Below are 14,204 nucleotides of genomic sequence, written 5' to 3' on the forward strand. Positions count from 1 at the left end.
AGCCAAAATGCGTTTGCACCCATTATAGCGCCACCTAGTGGTGCACTTTTTGGTATGGTTGATCTGTGTGTTCTTCTATGGTTACCCATTCAAAATGAAATGAATAATTAAAATCAGGAATTAAATATGCTTTTATTATAAATGGTTGTCTATAATCTAAATTATATATACACTTTTTTTTACAGGTTGAATGTGAACTGCATTTAAAAACCAACAAAATCTACAAAAAATGAAAAAGACAAATATTATTTCTCAAATATTGGATTATCAATACTTTAAATATTATAAAATATAATGTTAATCATTATAAATCCATATGCTATTTTTCTGCATATAATTGAAGACGCTGCGGCAGAATGAGGAACGACTCAGGTGGAGGTTAGTATAGCTTTAAATCAGTTCAGCAGCATCACATGAATAAATGATACAAAGCGCGTCAACACATTATATAGGGCGTAAAACCACACCTCCTACCGATCAACCCCCTGGGTGAGAGAACAGCCCCTAAGTGCTCATCATAACGCAACATATAGAGAAGAACTGGGTTGAAGTCACACCCTGTGGTTACAACTGGTTTATTCTGTAAATAAAAGGTTTACATCCACATCTTTAACTTTTCCTGTTTTTTAGAGAAACTCAAAGCAGCACAAGTTGTTATTGTGACTGAAAAAGTTACAAAATGATCTAAAAATCTACTAAATGATCTAGAAATCTACTAAATGATCTAAAAATCTACTAAATGATCTAAAAAGCTACTAAATAATTAACAGGGTTTATGCAGGAATCCTGAGCTTTTTAAGACTTTTTAAAAAACCTTTAAAAAACAAAGACCTCGTCACCATCTTTAACAGTCGTAGTTTGTAATTTAACAGGAATGAGGTCAGTGAGAAGGAATAAAACTAAAGAATAAATGAAACTAAAGGCAGGTTTATTGACACAACAAGTAACAACAGTTATTCAAGGTCCAGAACTTCTTCCAACGTGATCCAAAGGTAGGACATGTTCCTGAGAGCGTGTGATTCTCCATCAGCTCTTTCAGCTTTTCTTCACACCATCAGCACCAGGTGTTGGACTTGATGATAAGTTGGACCATTGATGACCCAGATTCACTAACACTGTGCCACTAGTAGTCTGCAAGATGGAAACGCCCCTATATGTCGTATTTTGGCTTCAAGAACGTTGAGTGAGAAACGTTACAGTGCACGCCCACTACTATAGACGCCATATTTAAATGAGCGTTTTTCCATAGGACAGGAAGTGCTGAGTGCAGGAACACATCAAACACTTCTCTCTATCCTCAACACTGAGAAAGCTCTTAAACTGTTGGATGATCACATCATCAAGATTGAGTCCAGAGCGGGGTAGCGAGGTGCTGCCGGAGGTGCAGGCCTGCAGACAGAGAGTCAACCATGCGACTGGACGATCTCTTCATGCTCTCAGCGGCTCTGATGGCTCTGTCCAATGAGGGCGTGGCCTCAGTGTGACCTCTGAACCCCAACAGTGACCCGCTGTGAGGGGAGGGGTAGAACCTGAGAGGAACACAACACAGTCTGTTATTGGTTTAGATCAGTGGTTCTCAAACCCTTTGTCCCACTTCAACATTTAACTTAGAAAACTATTTAAAAACATCTATAGATCATAATGACTGATAACACACATTTTAAACAATCTCACTTTGTAAAGAAGTGAAATAAACAGTATTTAGTGGATCATGACCACATTTTCATATTTAGAATTTCTGGCAAACCCATAGACATTTTTTTCTGGAATAAGTTTCTGGTCATGTTTAGGCTCATATATATATATATATATATATATATATATATATATATATATATATATATATATATACATATATATATATATACATATGAGCACACTATTTATTTATTTATTTATTAATCTTCTGAGCGTCTCATTGTGTGCAGGGTGGGGAACATCCAGATCATCGGCCACTATTATTTTAATCTAAATGTGAGGGAGGGACTTGTAAACAAACCTTTTTCTACAGCAACAGTAAACAAAATACTCCAAAAACACACAAAATTAAAATGAAATAAATAAATAAATAAATACACAAAATGACTCATTACAAATAAAAAACAAACATAAATACAGAGGAACTCCAAAAAAGATAGAAAATTACAGAAAAATATACAAAAGATCAACAACAATTTACAAAATTGTTCCAAAAACAAACTCAACAACTACAAAAATAACAAAACGCAGCGATCCACAAAACTGATCGTATCTGATCTGAGGGTCACATGATCTACAGTCATTAGAATAACAACCAATCAGATAGTGTGTTTTTGTTTTTTTGCATATTTGGAGTCATTTTTCTAATGGTTTGTGTGTCTGTTGTAGGGCTGGGCGATATGGCCTTTTATAAATACCGCGATATTTTCAGGCCATGTCACGATACACGATATATATCTCGATATTTTGCATTACCCTTGAATTAACACTTTGATGCACAAAATCACACCAGTATGATGATTCTATATGTCTACATTAAAACATTCTTGATCATACTGCATTAATATATGCCAATTTTAAACTTTCATGCAAAAAAGGGGATATCACAACTAAGTCAAAGTTGACATAACTGTATTTATTAAACAGTGAGTGGCTCAAACATAAAATTGTCAACAGAAAGTGCACGTTCTGTGCAAAATTGTCACAGAGACATTTCAAAACAAGACATTAGTGCAGGATGCAACTCACATGGCATTTCAAAACACAAAATTAAAGTGCACTTTTTGTACATAATGCCACTACAATATTTTAAAACAAATAGTGCCCTTTTGTGCATGTTGTCATTAAGATGACATTTCAAAACAACACTAAATTTAAGTGCACCTTTTGTGCATAATGCCACTAAGATATTTAAAAAAAAAAAAAAAAAAAAAAATCAAAAAAAAAGTCTGCGAGTTTAACGGTATGGTCATTTTCAACACCGCACAGACTACAAGCTGCGATATATCGAGTATATTCGATATATCGCCCAGCCCTAGTCTGTTGTGTTTGTGAAGTCATAACATCATTCTGTGTATTTCTGGATTAATTATTTATTGTTTTGTTACATTTTTTGTTCCTTTGTGTATTTTTCTAATCCATTTCTGTATTTTTCATATTATTTTGAGTCTTTTTGTTGTTTTGTGTGTTTGTGGAGTTATTTTGTATATTGTGTGTGTGTGTGTGTGTGTGTGTACTTACAGTTTTTGAGGTGGACACCCTGGCAGAAACTGGCGTAGAAAAAGAGCACGGTTGTGTTGGCTCTTCACTGGTCTGACCCGATGAGGGGCGGAGTCTCTGCAACAGTCTGCCAATCATAAAGCAGGTTAGGAGTTCCATTCAGTGAGTGCTCAGTCAGAAGAAAGTGTGTGTGTGTGTGTGAATATCTTTTGAACAATTTCAGCCCATTTTTGCTTATTTTTATCATTTTTCTGTAACTTCACCAAACTCACCATATTTTAACCTATTTTCATCACTTTTTCTTTCCATATTTTTGCTCCTTTTAATTTATATTTGCTACATTACTCTCATTTCTGACACTTCTACATCACATTTTAATGTCTTTTCTACACATTTGTTCCACTTTCCAGACATGTTCAGCACTTATAAACCCTTTCTACCACTTTTACACCTAATGTTTATATGTTGACCCATTATTGTCACTTTTAACCTCTTTTCACCAGATTTCATGATGATTTTTGCCATGTTCATCATAACCAGTGTCTCTCCTGGTTTCCTTTCCCTGATGTGAATGTGAGGAAGCTGTTTAGTTGATATAAATCAGAGACGTTTCTCTCACTGAGAACTCTGAACTGGTTGAATAAAGAAGGTTCTCACGGTGCTGTGGCGTCCGGCTGCTCCTCTCCACTGCTGCTGAGGTCTGAGTGGATCTGGACATCAGAGCAGGAGGCTGAACATTGGATCTCATCCCTGGAATCAGACACAAGTGCACATAACTTACAGTAGGGGCCCAAGAAGAGGGTTAGTACCCAGGGCCCAAAGTGTGGTGCTACGGCCCAGATGTAGCGTAGGAACGGGTGATAAATGAGGGTCGTTAAAGGGGAAATGACTGTTCTTACTGCTGCTGATGCTGCTGCATGTGACACGCTGCGGTGACGAGCAGTAGAGGCTGCGGCTCCTCCCACTTTTCTCCTGCTGAGCCGTGCTGGCGTTTGTGGGCGGGTGAAAAACAGACGGAGGATTCCTGGAGCTTTCCTCAGCAGAGATGGACTCAATGGAATCACAGCGGAACAATCGGACACTGGAGGACAAAACCATGACTCAGCAATCACAGGAAGTCCAAAACAACACCATATCCACATTAAAACACTGCTTTTATTTTGAAGGGGACTTATTTATTTATGACTAATTCCTCCATAGATTTTAATAAGAAAATAAACAGGTTTTTTAATAAGAGAGGGGGGAAAATATTGATTCATGTATATATCACAATTTTATTTTGTGTAAAGATAATAAATATCAATATATTTATTTATTTTTTTCTAACCCTACATGCAGTGTCGTTTATGTTCCCGTGGTCTGTAAAAAAAATGTCTCAGTGAGTTTCAATAATTGTTATTATTGAACTGTATAGAAGTGGATTAAGGCCAACTTTGATGAAGAGAATAATTATTTAAACTTTATTAGCAAACCTTTGACTTTTATCACCATGTTGTATTTTGAGTTCGTTTTTGAAATTTCAAATTGAATTTCATCTTTTCAACTTTAATGTTGATTTGCCCAAAGTTATTTTCATCATCAAAATTGGCCCTAATCTGCTTCCGTAGAATCACAATAAATCAGAACCCTGATATTTATCGAATTGGTACCAAAGGATGGTGATAATATCAAATCCCTAATTTCTTTACTTATTTCTTCTTTTGATTTTGTATTTTTTGTTTTATTTATTTCAATGTAAGGATTGTGGACAAAAGGATGTAGTCAGCTTTAGATTGAAAGCAGTCCTTTCAAAGTAAAAGAGAATATCTCTCCATGTTTTCATCACGTAATAATAATAAAATACATGTATGTTGCTGGTCTCACCTCTCTGTCGCCATCTGGTGGACAGGAGTAGGGGGGAGGGGGCTGCTCTCTGATCTAATGAAGCTAGTGTCCAGTTCTGGAGAGATGATCCCGTCCTGAGGGCGGAGCCAACACATGTTACAGTCACATTTAGACTTCCAATGGATAAGAAATGTTGCTTTTTCATTAACGTTGGGTTCATGACTGATAAACACCTGAGAAGAACACGCTCATTCAGACACATTTTTTAATGCTGACTCACTTGCGATTGAACTTTGGAGCTCCTCCTCTCTCCAGGTATGATCCTCCTCCTCCTGCTACTGCTACTGGTTCTGGTGGTGGTCCTGGTGGTGCTGGGTACAGGACCAGGGAAGCAGCTGGACTGACTGCTTCTAAAAGACAAATATCAAACATGTGAGACTGGAATCACAGGCGTAACTATTGATGGTGCACCAGGTTCCAGGCATTGTAATGCTGCGTTTACACCAGACATTTACATTTTCTGTATTTGATTTGATCTATTACATACTATGTCGTTCACCTGTTCTCTTTCATAGATTTTGGATAGTTGAAAAAAACACATTTGTGAAAAATGTGGCGTTAAGTTGCAAATAATAAATAAAACAGAACAGACGCTTTAAGATTTTATAGAAGGAAGTTTTCACTTGCTGTGCCTATGTGTGTCCAAGCGTGTGTGTGCATGTACTTGTGTTTAGGGTGGGGGCACAAAAAAAAAAAAAAATTGCACCGGGTCGTATCACCATGATGTTACATCACTGACTGGAATCAAAACATTTGATTTCTTTCCTACTTTGACTCTGGTCCTCGAGGGTTGCAGTCCTGCTTGCTTTTGTGAATCCCTGCTCTAACACACCTGAGCCGATCATTACACTCAGGTGGGAGTTATTATTTAACACGTGCAGAACTGCTGCCCTCCAGGATCAGAGTCTAACCAAAGCTTTGCTGCAGCTTGCCTCATTGCTAACGTGCTAACGTGCTAACAGAATTGAGTATTGAGTTTATTTTGAAATTTAAGCTGTAATTTTCCTCAAAGTTGCACTAATTTCCAACTCACTGATCCATGTGTGTGTGAGCATCGCTCAGAGGTGGGAGGAAGTGAGAGGTGAGTGTGTGTTTGTAGTCGTTGTCACTTCCTTCTCTGGTTGACCTCAGTTCCTTCATCTCACCAGGATCAGCTGGAAACTGTGGGAATGAAGACAATCAGCTCATTAAATATGTGTGTTAGAATCTGTCATCATGGGACAATCAAACGCATCATAAACAATAGTTTATTGTTGGTCAGACGTGGGCAACTCATGGCCACAGAATCATTTTATATGGTCCCCCAAAAGATACACAAAATGAGTCCAAACACACGCAGAATGACTATAACCATACAAAATTAAAACGAAAACACACACAAAAAAAAAAAAAAAAGCCAAATTATTTTCAAAGACACACAAAACAACAGAAAAATATACAAAACTATTCTAAAAACACACAAAATGATGTAAAAATACACAATTATTTCAAAAACACACAAAAAATTACTATAAACATACAAAATTAAAACAAAATTAAACAAATTGACTGAAAAATACACAACATTTTTCAAAAAACCCAAAAAATTATTATAAACATACAAAATAACAACAAAAATAGACAAAATGACAGAAATATAAACACAAATATTCCAAAAACACACAAAATAACAACAGAAATTTACAATTTGATTCTAAAGAACCAACAAAAAGACACAAATTGACTCCAAAAACACATAAAACTAGAACAAAAAAACACAAAATGACAAGAAAGACAAACAAAACAACAAAAAAATACATAAAACTATTCCAAAAACACATAAAGTCACAACAATAATACACAAAACGACAACAAAAACGCAGAAACCCTTTGTTGTTTCCTGTTAATGCTCTGATTGCTCATTATTCTAAATGCTGACATGAATGTTGATTCTGTGACCCCCCCCCAATTTATCTGGTGATATATTGATAAATGTTGGGGAGGATGGTACCTGTGGGGGGGTTCGTGGAGTGGACGAGCACACGAGCTGAACAGGGAAGGAGGGGGGCGGAGTCTCACAGAGCTGCTCCTGATACTTCTTCAGCTTCCTCATGAGATACACAGAGTAGTAGATCTGTGCCTTCAACGTCCTGAGAACCACCAGGAAACAAACGAGAAGCAGGTTAAAACAGGAAACAAATGGGAAGCAGGTTAGAACCACCAGGAAACAAACGAGAAGCAGGTTCAAACAGGAAACAAATGGGAAGCAGGTTAGAACCACCAGGAAACAAACAGGAAACAGGTTAAGACCACCAGGAAAAAAACAGGAAACAGGTTAGAACCACCAGGAAACAAACAGGAAACAGATTAAAACCACCAGGAAACAAACAGGAAACAGATTAAAACCACCAGGAAACAAAAAAGAAACAGGTTAAAACCACCAGGAAACAAACAGGAAACAGGTTAAAACCACCAGGAAACAAACAGGAAACAGGTTAAAACCACCAGGACGGCACATTGTTCATATTTTAAAGGTCACTTTTTACCGTGTGGGGTCAAGACAACCCAGGTCTGCTCTGTGCTGCTTCTTCAGGCGGCGTAACTCCTTCTTCGTCAGGAGGAAACTTTTTACCAACGAGTCCAAAGTTTCACTGAGGTGACACAAACCCTGTTGATGACATCATCACAAACAGCCATCGTAAACAAACTGCCACTAACTACGTTAAGTCACAATCATCAAACATTAATAACTTTAGAGGCTTTTAACTCCTAATAAACAATCAATTATAATTACATGACAACAGATTCCCTTTGGAAACAACTGAGTTGTTTAAAGTTTATAACTTGTATATACTGTATGAATTATTGTTTTATCAACGTTAATGGTGCAGATGTAGTGACACGTGAGGAAAAAAGTCCCAGGAAATCACATTGAACCACATTTTAATGTTTCATTGCTTCACCAAAGAATCCCCCTCCCACCATGTATTTTGTATAATGTGGAAAATATTCATCGTTTTCTGGAGTTAATACAGCAAAAACACAACAATAATAATGCTAAATCACATGAGGACCACAGTAAGGTGGTTGTTTTTGGGCCTCTACTGTGCAGGCAGCGTACGCGCTCCCTTCCCCAGTATACGGTCTCTATACTCAGCCATTCTACAGCGTCCGTGCTCAGGCTAAGCCGAGAAGTGCTGGGTGATACCAGATAGGTGGAGTACGTACCCCCTCCCTCTGATGAGCTAGATCAGCTGTGCTAACTGTGATAAGGAGTGTTGTCTCAGTGCAACTATAATGAATGGCTCTCATATCTGCACATCTTGTGGGGCTTCTTTACAGCCAGAGGATGTCCACGACCTATGCCCCACATGCCTTATTCCTGAGCACCTGTGGGAGGTGCTGTCAGGCAAACCCTGCATGAACTGCAGCTACTTGCCTCGGGCAGTAATTGTTGCCAGGTTGACAGGGGTGGAAGGCCCAGTAGCTGAAGAAGACCTCCCCACATCAGGCCAGCCACCTCCAGCCCGTCTCTAAGCGGCGGGTAGAGGCTACGGCAGCTGCCGTCTCCAGGAAGAAAGCAAAGTCTGACCACAGTGGGATGCTAGGCTAATGCTTATGTTAGCCCAATGCTAATGCTAGCTTAACTAGACTAATGCTAGGTTATTGCTACGTTAATGCTATTTCTAGGTTAATGCTAATGCTACATTAATGCTAATTAATTTCTGGTATTACTTTGATGACATTAAAGCTATCGTCCCAGAGCCACAAACTGCCAGCTCGTCACTTCTGTGTGTTGCCTGAGATCTGGGCAAAGTACACAACAAAATATGTAAAACAGCTGAATTAGAAGTTGTAAATAGAATGTAACAGGAAGTAAATAAATGAGTTTTTAGTTTGTAATATGTTGTTGAGAATCTTTAGGTACAATGGACAGTCACTGTCACTGACTTAGAAACATTTATTTTTTAGCAGATGTTCTAATGCTGTATTTTTGTGTGTGTAACGTATTTTGTCCATGTTTGTCATGTAATTGATTATACCTGTATCCGATCTGTTAAACTATAAAATATGTTTAATCGTCTTAGTATTTACTATATATCGTACCGTATATTTATTTATCATCATGATTTAATGTCAATTTAATGAATATAAATCTAGTAGGAGCTTTAAAATGTGTGTGTATAATATATCATTTATGCCTTTTGGGATTGTCAAATCATTTTGAAATTATTTATAGGTTTAATTGAAATAACAAAACTTTTAGGTTGCGTGGAAGGTGTTGCGGTAATGAGAAAAATCAGTCTAAATCATATAAAAGTGTTCATTTAAATATTTATGTCATGTCAGAGTTTCAAGTAACTGTGCAGGACTGTCAGAAATCAAACTTAAAAAATTTGAAAATGTTTTTTTTTTTCTAATAATTTTGACGTTTTAAAAAAATTTTAATGAGATTTTTTTGGACTTGTTTTGGAAAATATGTTCTAAAAAGTGCTAAATTGTCAGTAAATATTTTAAAATGAATGCCCACAAACACTTAAGACCTTGTCAATAATGACTAAAAAAGAAATGTGTTTGTTCTTGTCTTTTTAAAATTTCATGTTGTAACTCAATGAAACGAGGATTTCATGAGAATCACCCTGGTAAGCAGGATTCTTCGTGACTTTTCTGGTAAAAGTCATTCAGTGCTTAAAGCACCGCCTCTGGTGGTCAGCAGGGATGAAATAAAACTAAGAGTTATGAATGTAACTATGGTTCTATGAATCCCAAATGACCACCAGACCTCTTTGTCACTCAGAATCCTTGTGTGCGCGCAAGAACATTCTGTAGGAAAGATATAAGCTTCCTTTGGGTCATCCAGGGGTCACATATGACATTGTTGATATACATACTCACGATGTGCATGCACAAAGGGGAATATTCAGTGCTTAAAGCACCGCCTCTGACGGTCATTCCAGATTCATAGAACCATAGTTACATTCATAACTCTTCGTTTTACTTTAGTGGAAGTTTTTTTTAAAGATTCCAGCGTTGTAGCTTTAATTCTCACTGTTCAGGTAGGTAAAATATGTATAGAGTAAAGAACCAAAATAAGAGTTAAAGTGTTACCTCTGTTTGCTTTTCAAGACTCAGTTTTCTACTCTTCAGTAGATCGCCAAAGGTCTGCATCTGAAAGAGAAAAGTCTGAGCACCTCTCCAGGGTCCTAAAGGACATTCATCTCAGTGAGTTCTGATGGAGGCCTTACCTGCTGGAGTAACATCTTGGCCTGCTGGGAGAGAACGATGCCCAGCTGTGGTCCAAGCTGTGGTCCAAGCTCTTGTCCTTGTTGTGGTCCCAGCTGTTGTTCCAGCTGTGGTCCCAGCTGTTGTCCTAGTTGTGGTCCCAGCTGTTGTTCCAGCTGTGGTCCCAGCTGTTGTCCTAGTTGTGGTCCCAGCTGTTGTCCTAGTTGTGGTCCCAGCTGTGGTCCTAGTTGTGGTCCCAGCTGTTGTCCTGGTTGTGGTCCCAGCTGTTGTTCCAGCTGTGGTCCCAGCTGTTGTCCTAGTTGTGGTCCCAGCTGTTGTCCTAGTTGTGGTCCCAGCTGTTGTCCTAGTTGTGGTCCCAGCTGTTGTTCCAGCTGTGGTCCCAGCTGTGGTCCCAGCTGTTGTCCTGGTTGTGGTCCCAGCTGTTGTCCTAGTTGTGGTCCCAGCTGTTGTTCCAGCTGTGGTCCCAGCTGTGGTCCCAGCTGTTGTCCTAGTTGTGGTCCCAGCTGTTGTTCCAGCTGTGGTCCCAGCTGTTGTCCTAGTTGTGGTCCCAGCTGTTGTCCTAGTTGTGGTCCCAGCTGTGGTCCTAGTTGTGGTCCCAGCTGTTGTCCTAGTTGTGGTCCCAGCTGTTGTCCTGGTTGTGGTCCCAGCTGTTGTTCCAGCTGTGGTCCCAGCTGTTGTCCTAGTTGTGGTCCCAGCTGTTGTCCTAGTTGTGGTCCCAGCTGTTGTCCTAGTTGTGGTCCCAGCTGTTGTTCCAGCTGTGGTCCCAGCTGTGGTCCCAGCTGTTGTCCTGGTTGTGGTCCCAGCTGTTGTTCCAGCTGTGGTCCCAGCTGTTGTCCTGGTTGTGGTCCCAGCTGTTGTCCTGGTTGTGGTCCCAGCTGTGGTCCTAGTTGTGGTCCCAGCTGTTGTCCTGGTTGTGGTCCCAGCTGTTGTCCTGGTTGTGGTCCCAGCTGTTGTCCTAGTTGTGGTCCCAGCTGTGGTCCTAGTTGTGGTCCCAGCTGTGTTTCAAGCTGTTGTTCCAGCTGTGGTCTTAGCTCTGGTTCAAGCAGTGGCTCCAGCTGTGGATCAGGACTATCAGATTCTGGACGTGTAGGAAGGCTTCCTGTTGGGAGGAATTGAGGATCAGGACACCAGAAGGAAACACGTGAATGTGTTTCAAAGAACTCTATCAACACGTCTAATAACAACACAAAGTAAAGGAGAATGACCTGGAGGAAAACACGCATCCATCTGAGCTCCCTGAGCCTGAGAGAAATCCAGCTGGATGGGACTGGAGGCGCTTTGAGTGGCTGCTGATTGGACGCAGTGATTAGCCGTCAGATCGTCCCAGCACAGCTTCACCTGAGGGACACACACACACACACACACACACTGAATTTCAGTCCAGGAGCAACGTACGACCCAGTTTGATCTGAAGTTAAACTAAGAAAACCTCACAACTTTTTAATGAACAAACATGTTGTTACATTCATCCAAACCATAGAAAAACTACAACAAAATACACAACTATTCCAAAATCACACAAAAAACTATGAACATAACAAATTAACTACCTTGGCTGTCAGACGCAGTTGGTCGATGGTGTTCTCTGCATCTGCATGCTCAATCAGCAGTTCCATGTAGTTCTCCTGTAGGAAGAGAAGAAGAACAGATGAAAAAGAGAACACTGGATGCCTCTATACTGGCTAACTATAGATCAATCAGAACCTTCCATTCATGGCCAAGATCATTGAGAAGGTGGTCTTCAACCAACTGAGTCAATTCTTAACATTCACAACAAAATATTTGATACATTTCAGTCAGGTTTTGGTTCTCATCACAGCACAGAAACTGCTCTTATCAAAGTGATCAATGACATAAGGTTGAACACTGAATCAGGAAAAGTATCTGTTCTCATTCTATTAGATCTAAGTGCTGCATTTGACACTGTAGATCATACATTTTTGTTGCACACATTGTAAACATGGGTTGGACTAAATGTTAAAGTAATGCAATGGTTTAAGTTCTACTTGGAGGATCAAAGTTATTTTGTAAATATTGTAAACTCTGAATCTGACAGATTACCAATGTCCTGTGGGGTTCCTCAGGGATCTGTTCTTGGACACCTTGTGTTTAGCCTTTATATGCTTCCTTTAGGACAAATTTTACACAACTGTAAGGTTGATTATCAGAGCTATGCAGATGACACACAACTATATCTATCACTGAACCCAGATGACTATGGTCCCATTGAGGTGTTGTGTGACTGTTTAGAAAAAGTAAACAGCTGGATGAGTGAAAACTTCCTTCAACTAAACCATGACAAGATGGAGGTGATTGTCTTTGGTAACAAGGAAAAGAGGACTGCTGTCAGCAAGTATCTGAGTCTGGATCTTTAGAAGATAAAGACCTGATTGACTCAGATCTGACATTCAGCATCAGATCAATTCTATCACAAAAACATCTTCTACCACCTAAAGAACATCTCCAGAGTGAAAGGTTTAATGGCTCAGAAAGATCAGGAGAAACTGGTCCATGCTTTAATCTCCAGCAGACTGGACTATTGTAATGGTCTTCATCAAACATCTACAGCTGGTTCAGAACACTGCAGCTCAGGTCTGAACCAGAACAAAGAGGTCAGAACACATTAGTCCAGTTTTAAAGTCTTTACACTGGCTCCCAGTCAGCCTCAGAGGAGACTGTAAAGTTCTGCTGCTGGTTATAAATGTGTGAATGGGTTTGGTCCAGAATACATCAGTGACATGTTAGTCAGGTATGAACCCAGCAGGTCTCTGAGATCTATAGACACAGGTCAGATAGTGGAGACCAGAGCTCACAGTAACCATGGTGATGCTGTGTTTAGTTGTTATGCTGCAAAGAAATGAAACAAACTGCAGCAGAGCTAAAGTCAGCATCACATGTGAACATTTTAAAATCAAAGTTAAAAGAACTTTTTTTCTCTACTGCGTATGATTGAGAGAAATTTATGGTCATGATGATGACGTAATGTGTTTGTTGATGATTTTACTGATGATTTTAATGTTCTTATTGATTTTTAGGCTGTTGAATGTTTTCTGTTGCACTTTTTGATCATGTAAAGCACATTGAGTTGCCTGGTGTATGAAATGTTCTGTACAAATACATTGCATTGAGATGATGTAAATGAGAAAAACTGATACCTGTAGCTGATCAACAAGAGTGATGGCCTGCTGAGGGCTACAGGTGTCCGTAGAGGAGGATCTATCTTCTGTGTGGTCCAGGACTTCCCTCACCAAGTCAGCAGGAGATGTAAAGGGTAACGGGGCCTGGGGGCTCACGGAATCCTCCCTGAGGGGGCGTCGGCTCTTTGGAGGCTTGTACTGGCCTCTGGAGAATTGAACCCTGGACTTTACCTTGGAGTAGTCAGGTGTTGGAAAGCTAAGACGTGCTTTCCTGGAAACTTTATGAGTCGTCGTCGTCCTGAGCTCAGCTGTGGGGGTCTCTGCCAGCTGCTCCATGCTTGGGTTCTCCAAGTTTACAATTATTAAATATTTTAATAAATGTACTCTATAATAATCACTGGATTGTGTGAAATCAGTGATAAAAGTTTACAATATTCGAAAATCCCTTTGATCTCAAACGTTGCTCACTGATGACATCTGCTGGTCAATGTTTATGGACGTTCTTTCTGACGGTGCACCTAGAGAATCTGTTGGTTCGATTCTGCTTTCGTCTCAGCCTGAGGTGCCATGACAACCTGTCAACTCTTAGCTTTTTGGAACTGCCTTTTATTGACTTAATATAAGCTGGAAAAGAAAATATTTTTTAAAATTAAATTGAGAAATGCCATGGAGCCCGAACAAAAAACTTATATTTAAATGAATCAATAAAAAAGGGATAATGCATGACAACGACTGTATATTTCAATTTCAGACTGCAACTGA

General features: G+C 39.4%; 1 protein-coding gene across 1 annotated transcript; it reads right to left on the bottom strand.

Annotated features, from left to right (window-relative positions):
- Window positions 1-1,141: 1,141 nt before the first annotated feature.
- LOC114473658 (uncharacterized) lies at window positions 1,142-13,942 on the bottom strand. Its single transcript, XM_028463422.1, has 14 exons — window positions 13,461-13,942; window positions 11,856-11,930; window positions 11,511-11,643; window positions 10,308-11,404; window positions 10,171-10,230; window positions 7,608-7,729; window positions 7,073-7,211; window positions 6,116-6,243; window positions 5,303-5,432; window positions 5,062-5,156; window positions 4,098-4,279; window positions 3,856-3,948; window positions 3,220-3,325; window positions 1,142-1,529 (listed from the first exon to the last, which is right to left on the bottom strand). The coding sequence occupies exons 1-14, from the start codon at window positions 13,776-13,778 to the stop codon at window positions 1,340-1,342; spliced, it is 2,868 nt and encodes a 955-aa protein (XP_028319223.1). The 5' UTR covers window positions 13,779-13,942; the 3' UTR covers window positions 1,142-1,339.
- Window positions 13,943-14,204: the final 262 nt, after the last annotated feature.

This window comes from Gouania willdenowi, chromosome 12, assembly GCF_900634775.1.
Source record: "Gouania willdenowi chromosome 12, fGouWil2.1, whole genome shotgun sequence".
NCBI lineage: Eukaryota > Metazoa > Chordata > Actinopteri > Blenniiformes > Gobiesocidae > Gouania > Gouania willdenowi.

Bases quoted from the DNA above. Each gene is read 5' to 3' on its own strand.
- LOC114473658 (XM_028463422.1), bottom strand. From the start codon at position 13,778: ATGGAGCAGCTGGCAGAGACCCCCACAGCTGAGCTCAGGACGACGACG. The intron at 11,405-11,510 runs GTCATTCTCCTT...TCCTCCCAACAG, and splicing joins GGATGCGTGTTTTCCTCCAG to GAAGCCTTCCTACACGTCCA. The intron at 3,326-3,855 runs GTGAGAACCTTC...TATGATTGGCAG, and splicing joins CAGCCGGACGCCACAGCACC to ACTGTTGCAGAGACTCCGCC.